The sequence below is a fragment of the Lotus japonicus genome, chromosome 5 (assembly GCF_012489685.1).
Source record: "Lotus japonicus ecotype B-129 chromosome 5, LjGifu_v1.2".
NCBI lineage: Eukaryota > Viridiplantae > Streptophyta > Magnoliopsida > Fabales > Fabaceae > Lotus > Lotus japonicus.
The window spans coordinates 4291088-4298289 of record NC_080045.1 but is presented as its reverse complement, the minus strand read 5'-3'; the positions used below and the strand labels follow the sequence as shown (position 1 = coordinate 4298289).

At 34.9% G+C, this 7202-nt stretch overlaps 1 protein-coding gene across 1 annotated transcript; it reads right to left on the bottom strand.

The window, feature by feature from the left end:
* Window positions 1–3151: 3151 nt before the first annotated feature.
* LOC130717687 (leghemoglobin-like) lies at window positions 3152–4063 on the bottom strand. Its single transcript, XM_057568026.1, has 4 exons — window positions 3919–4063; window positions 3685–3793; window positions 3480–3587; window positions 3152–3398 (listed from the first exon to the last, which is right to left on the bottom strand). The coding sequence occupies exons 1-4, from the start codon at window positions 4011–4013 to the stop codon at window positions 3270–3272; spliced, it is 441 nt and encodes a 146-aa protein (XP_057424009.1). The 5' UTR covers window positions 4014–4063; the 3' UTR covers window positions 3152–3269.
* Window positions 4064–7202: the final 3139 nt, after the last annotated feature.

Below are 7202 nucleotides of genomic sequence, written 5' to 3'. Positions count from 1 at the left end.
GGGAGATCCGTTCACTAGAATAGCCAAAGAAGCCGAAGAGATGCAACTCCTTATCCACCCAATCCATTTCGCTCCAAAATTCAATTGATGAAGCATATCCAGAAGGTAATCCCATTCTATGTTATCGTAGGCTTTGGCAAAATCCAGCTTTAATAAGAACCCACCCTCATCACACTCATTTAGCACATCCACTGCCTCATTCGCAATCAAGATGCAATCTGCTATTTGTCGGCCTTGGGTAAAGGCAAACTGATTAGTCGTTAAGAGCTTAGGCATAACCACTTGGATGCGGGCAGCAAGAACCTTTGATATTAATTTATATGCACTGCCTATCAAGCTGATTGGCCTATAGTCGGCCACAGATCGAGGACTATTTAGTGCTTTTTAAGTAGATAAGCTCCAATAAGCTGGTATTCAAATATGCCCATGTCTAATAGTAGTCTTTTATAGGTGATATTTGGTTCTTTCTTTGTTATTTTTTCCTCTATTTCATGGACTTTGTCAATAGAGCTAATTGCATAATGAACGAATAGACAAGAGAGGTTTTTGAGTGATTCTTAGAGGGGTATCAAGATAACCTGCACTTGGTAGCACCTAGATCATGTGGAGATTTTCTGTACGCATGCGGTATCTTTTTAATATTCTAAGATTAGATAGAAATGTATGTCGTGCAAATCATTATAGCTTTATCAATGGGACATAGGTTGCATGGTTCTGTAACATGCCAGTACTTTGTAAATCATTAAGTTGTTGCGTGAAAGAATTTAATAGAGTTTTTATCCTAATTCTTCGCTCTACTATCTGTCAAAGATTTGAAGTGAAAATGAAGAAAATAAAAGAGAAAAATGAGGTATTTGAGTGAAAGTGTTCTCGGGAAATAGTCATGTTACATTACTGATGTTTTATCATATAATGTTTATTCTGTCAAGTACTATTTCTTATGTCTATTTGTTATCTTTGTTATGGTCATTTTCTATAAATTGTAAACTTCTACGAGGAGGAACAAAATTGTCACTTAAGACAACTTTTGTGGTGTGTGGCCACTGGAATTTTTTTTTTGACAAAAGAAGATATCAATAGATAAAAACAGGGGAGGGGATAGTAAAGTTTATGCTGAAACCTTCCCGACCAATGTGGTCATGTTGAATAATCACTTCCCAACATCTTATTATCACCAATTCATGTTCACGCTAGAGGAATCATGAAAGCTGACAAATAGAATAGAACCTACATAGCCTTTTTCTCTTCTTAATTTCCTCCAATAAAAAAAAGTCTACCAAACATTCTCTCTTATTGAAGGGCTTCCCTTCCATTAATTCTTCTTTGCTCACTCCTCCTGAAAATGGACAACTTAGTCATCTTGTTTACTCTGTGGTTGTGTATGATATGCACTATCTATAATGTGAATCTGCAAAATTCAGATTCTGCCGTTAAAAACTTGAGTGGGAGATTCAGGAGAATATGTTTATTCATTTTTCTTATGAGGGTGGAGCTAGGTTTAAGATCTAACTTTTTGATGTGAATCTTGAAGAGATTCAGTATAGGATGAGGACCGCTGAGGCTGCATTTCATGTTGCAGGTCCAAGTAATTGGAATAATTATATATTTGTTGAGTGTGACAATAATGATATGATTATTGATTTAGTTAGTGATGATGGTTCTGATGCTGAAGTTAGAGATGTTGGTTAAGAGCAGTTGATGTGGACTGTTGATCTTACTACTGATCTTATCGATGGTCGTGGACCTTTGGTTTGTTTGATGCTTTGCTTTAGTTTGTTATTTGTTTATGGTAGTATTAATTTTGATTTTATTACTTACGGTGTGAGTTTCAAATTTGCAGTTGATTCCTCGTGATGTCTAGCTAGAATTTTTCCCTGATCTGATTTAGGAAATCAATGTTTTGCTTCTAGATGGATCATGGACAAGGTGGGAAATTGTCTGGTTCTCATTTGGTCATAGAAGGGGTAAAACTGGTATGAATGGTGAGGTCTGTTGCTTGTGGTATCAGTTCTATAGGGGTACATTTGAGAGGCTTAGAAATACGGTTGCAAGACACCAGATGGAGATGTGGAGGATGATGCAACCTAATAGTTTTAAGGTTAGATATTTTCACACTGTAGTCTAGCATGAAGAAGGTGTTACCTTTATCTATCGTTTTTTACTATGTTACTGAGACTTTTCCTTTGATTGTTGTACTTCCTGTGAGTTGATATTTTCCTTGAAGATTTAAAATGTGATAACACCAATGTTCGCTAAGTTTTTTAAATTCGTTGAAGAATTATATGATTTTTATGTTTGTTCTTTTGGATATAAGCTTTAATCAGTTTTTCAAGGGAAGTGGTATTGGCCCTAACGTGGTGTGGTTTACTGTGTGTTGATATTTGGTTTGAAATATTTGTATGTGGATCTAAGGTGCACTATAATGCTTCATCGGAAAAAAATGGTGCACTATAATGTAGCTTTTGTGTTTAAATATTGGATGATATCTGTCATGATGTAGGTTTGTTTGTGTTGCATACTTTGGGTAGTTTACTTGATGTTTCTTATAAGGAGTTATCAAGTATCTTGATAGTAACATTGTAATTGTGTTCAAGTTATTTTCACAAAGAAAACACCGCAAACACCTTTGTTATACATATATAATTACTTCATTGTCCCCAATGTTTTGGTTAAGCCATATTTGAGTTATTATGATTAAAAATTACAATTTTTGGCATGGGAGTTAATTAAATGGGGTTTAATAAATTGATGGAATAAATATGATAAATCGTAAAACAGTTCGTCCGTGCATTGCACGGAGACGGGCTACAATCCTAGTATAATTACTTAACACCTTTGTCATACTCTATCGTAATCATTGCTTTAAGTATACTCATGAATGTCTAATTTCAATGCTCAACGCTATCTCATGATTCAGCATCACTGCATCACTAATGTGCAAATGCATGTTTTGAGAGTCCATCCTTTTCTTTCATAGAATTTAACAATCCCCAAAGGTGGAGGACTCCAATGACATTATCTAAAAAAAATTGGCATCTAATCATACTTATAAAAAGTTTTCGCTGTTAAATGTTGTCAAATTGCACGGTAAACCCAAACCCAAATTGCATCCTTAACCCTATGGGAAAGGCATGCAAAACCAGAAACATCATTAATTGAATTGACAAATTTGTATTCAATATATTATTTGAATTTATTTGTAATAAGTTTTATTGGAATACATATGGTTATAGAAATATTTTATGCCATTATGGCTATATATTCCTACTTCAACTCATTGCCTTCTTAATTGCAGCTGCGAGTCCATCATAAGCTACTCCCCAAGCAGTGCTCAAATCCTCACTCCATTTGTCCCCAACCGCTGCCTGTACTGTTTTAAGCAGTGCTTCTTTAACCACCTGCAAAACAATAATAGCATTATGTAACAAGTGTTATAGGTATTTGTTCAATTTAAGAATGCACATCTCTTAAATTTTTACCGCGAAATGGGGGTCAGCAACTGCTTTCTGAACATGAACAGCACCTAAGCCGGCATCTGCAAGTGTCACTTCTCCTTTTGCTAAGAGTTGAGCAGCCGCATCGCGTGTCTATGGTTCAAAAAATATAACATAATAGTACACTGGCATTCATAGAACTGATAGAAGAATGTAAACAGAATACAATTTTATGCTAGATTTCACTTACCAGTCCAAAAACCTTTTCAGCATGGGCTTGGAGTTGAGGACTGTGCGTGGGTCCAGAAGCCTTTAGAAAGGAGAACATGTCTTTAGCAGCTGGGGCTTTTTCCAATATTCTTTTTTTAATCAAATCAAGATTAAAGGAGGTCACATTAATTTACATCATTTGTTTCCAACACACAACAAAACAACAAAAAGAGAAAACACATAAATCAAAGACACACTGAGAGATAGGACTTACAAGGTGTAGAACAGAACACTATTGCTAGGAAGGTTTTGCTTGAATGCTTCATATGAGCTACCCACTAAAGCATCTTGCTGTGCAGTGAAACCCATTTTTCTTTTTCTTTTTTTCCTTTTTGTTATTTGTGTTCTCTGATGATACAACCTCACATCCAATAAATATTTATATAGGAGACTTGGAGAGTGCAAATAGATGGAGTTTTTTTTTTTTTTTTATTGATGGTGATTGGAATAATTTTTAGTCTGTGGATGGCTGGCCATTGGCATTATTAAGAGATAATATCATAATATTCTTTTCAAAAACTTTATATAATCGAGCAGATTTTCAATTAATTAAAATATATAATAGTTCGTAAATTATGAAACGATGTCTATTCCTGGAAGATATATAACTTAAGTGGTAAGAACTCAGAGACATATGGATTAGGGAGAGAAAGGTCCAGGATTTAATTCCTATATGCAATTTATCTTTCCGATGTATAAAAAAAAATACAATCTTATGCCTCATGCAAAAAGCCTTTTGTTTAAAAAAAATAAAAATTTATAAGAGAAAAAGGCTTTATAAAATTTTAAAAAGCCTTGTGCAATTGTGAAAAAAAGTACTCTTAGGTTGTGTTTGGATGAGGGATGGTAGAAATTCAAGGGATTTTAAATGCAAGAGAATTCAATTGATTCAATTGAATTCCCTTGAATTTCTAATTTTATTGTTTGGATAAAATAGTGAAATTCCCTCAATTGTAAAATTCTTTGTTTGGGTAATATAATTGAATTTCCTTCATTTAATTTTTTTTTTATCTTAATATAATCGACCGAAAATCCGAAAGTCGGCCGAAAACCCTAAAAATCAGCCCGACTCTCAAAAATCGACCGAAACCTTAAAAATCGACACAAAACCCTAAAAAGTGGTCGAAAAAGTGAAAGTCGGCTGAAAACCCTAAAAATTAGCCTGACTCTAAAAAATCGACCGAAAACTCAAAAGTCGACACAAAACCCTAAAAATCGGGCGATAATCCTAAAAATCGGGCGATAACGTGAAAGTCGGCTCGAAACTCAAAAATCGGCCCAAAACTGTAAAAATCGACCAGACTCTCAAATCAACCGAAAACTCAAAAGCCGGCCGAAAACCCTAAAAATCGGCCCGACTCTCAAAAATCGGCTGAAAACTCAAAAGTCGGCACAAAACCATAAAAATCGGCCCGACACTCAAAAATTGACCGAAAATCCAAAATCGGCCAATAACGCAAAAAACGACCCGACTCTAAAAAATCGCCCGAAAACCCTAAAAATTGGCCCGACTATCAAAATTCGGGCGAAAACTTAAAAGTCGGCACAAAACCCTAAAAATCGGCCCGACACTCAAAAATTGACCGAAAAACCTAAAACCCGACCTTTCGGGTTACCCGACCTTTTAAGTTTTGGGCCGATTTTGAGTTTTCAGCCGAATTTTGAGTTTTCGGATGATTTTAGGGTTTTTGGTCGATTTTTGAGTTTGGGGCCGACTTTCACGTTTTCGGCATTGTGCCGACTTTTGAGTTTTCTGCCGATTTTTGAGAGTCGGGCCAATTTTTAGGGTTTTGGTCCGATTTTCGAGTTTTCGGCCGACATTTCGAGTGTTCGGCCGATTTTAGGGTTTTGGGTCGATTTTTGAGTTTTGGGCCGACTTTCACGTTTTCGCCCGATTTTTAGGATTATTGGCCAATTTTTAGGGTTTTGTGCCGATATTTGAGTTTACGGCCGAATTTTGAGAGTCGGGCCGATTTTTGAGTTTCGGGCCGACTTTCACGTTTTCGGCTGATTCTTAGGGTTATCGGCCAATTTTTACGGTTTTGTGCTGACTTTCGAGTTTTCTGCCGATTTTATAGAGTTGGGCCGATTTTTAGGGTTTTGGACTAACTTTATATTTTTTGGCCGATTTTTGAGTGTCGGGCCAATTTTTGAGTTTTTGGCCGACTTTCGAGTTTATGGCCGATTTTAGGATTTTAAGTTGAGATTAATTTTTTTCACTGATTTTAGATAGGGTTAAGGGAGAAATGAAGAATTTGAAATTCCTTCCTATTTTGAGGTGATTTCAATTACCCTAAATCCTATTGAATAAAATACATTATTTAATTTCTAGTAATTTGAGAATTCCCCAAATTAGATATCCAAACAGGGTATTTTAATTGAAGGGATTTGAAATACTCTCTAAAATTACATTCCCCTCAAATATTCCCCCATCCAAACACAACCTTAGATTTCCAGCTATATACTACTTTTTTTTTGAAACTAGCTATATACTACTTAATAAGACATATTTATTGTTTAAAACCAAAAAACATATCTTATTATTTAAATTAGATATAATGTATACTTTTTTATTATAATATTCTACTAATTTTCAAAAAAATTATTATAATCTTCTACTAAAAAAATAAGAGTTTTGTCGTCAGAATTTGATGAATACTTGTTTAGATTAATTTAGAAATAAAAATACTAAGTATAAATATTTTTGGTCAAATTAAGAATTCATCAAAACTAGTTTTCTTTGAATGTTCTTTCTTTATCTAAACAAAATTTATCAAAATACCTGTTTGCAAATTTTTTAAATGAATAGTAATATTGTATAATATGGTAACTTATCATTAACGTAAGCTATGGAAATCTTATAAAATAAATTTACACAATAATATGACCTATTGGGGAATAGGAAAGGCATTTTGGTGTGGGGCTTTCTAGAGTAAAATTGCGAAATCTGTGTACTTTAGTTAATTAAGCTAATTGGGTTAGCTTCTAATGCATCCATTGGCTAGGTAAGGAGACTAGTAAGATGAGAGTGGGTCTTAAATTTTGTTTGAAAAGCCAACAAAATTTCATAAAAATATATCTTTTTTTTTTTAAATTGGAAAAATATATTAAAATCAAAGAGCCACAGAGGCTAGTACATCAGAAGTGAGCAAAAAGTCTAGTTCCGGCGGAGTCTCTTCAATCCAAACGGTGTCTGGAAATTTTGAAGAGTGTTTGGCCAAGTAATCAGCCACCAAGTTACCGGAACGACGAACAAAAGATAAATCAAAACTACTAAAGTGTGAGACCAAGTCTCTACAATCATTCAAAACTGAAAATAGATAAGAAGACCCATGCCTATCCTTATGCCATGCTTCATATAATTGTAAGCAATCTGCCTCCAATATGACAGTAAAGAAACCCAAGTCCCTAGCCATGCAAATACTCCACCGGAAGGCCATCGCTTCCGCCACAACTGAAGACGGAGCACCAACCGGTCCTGACGTTGCTGCTGCCAAC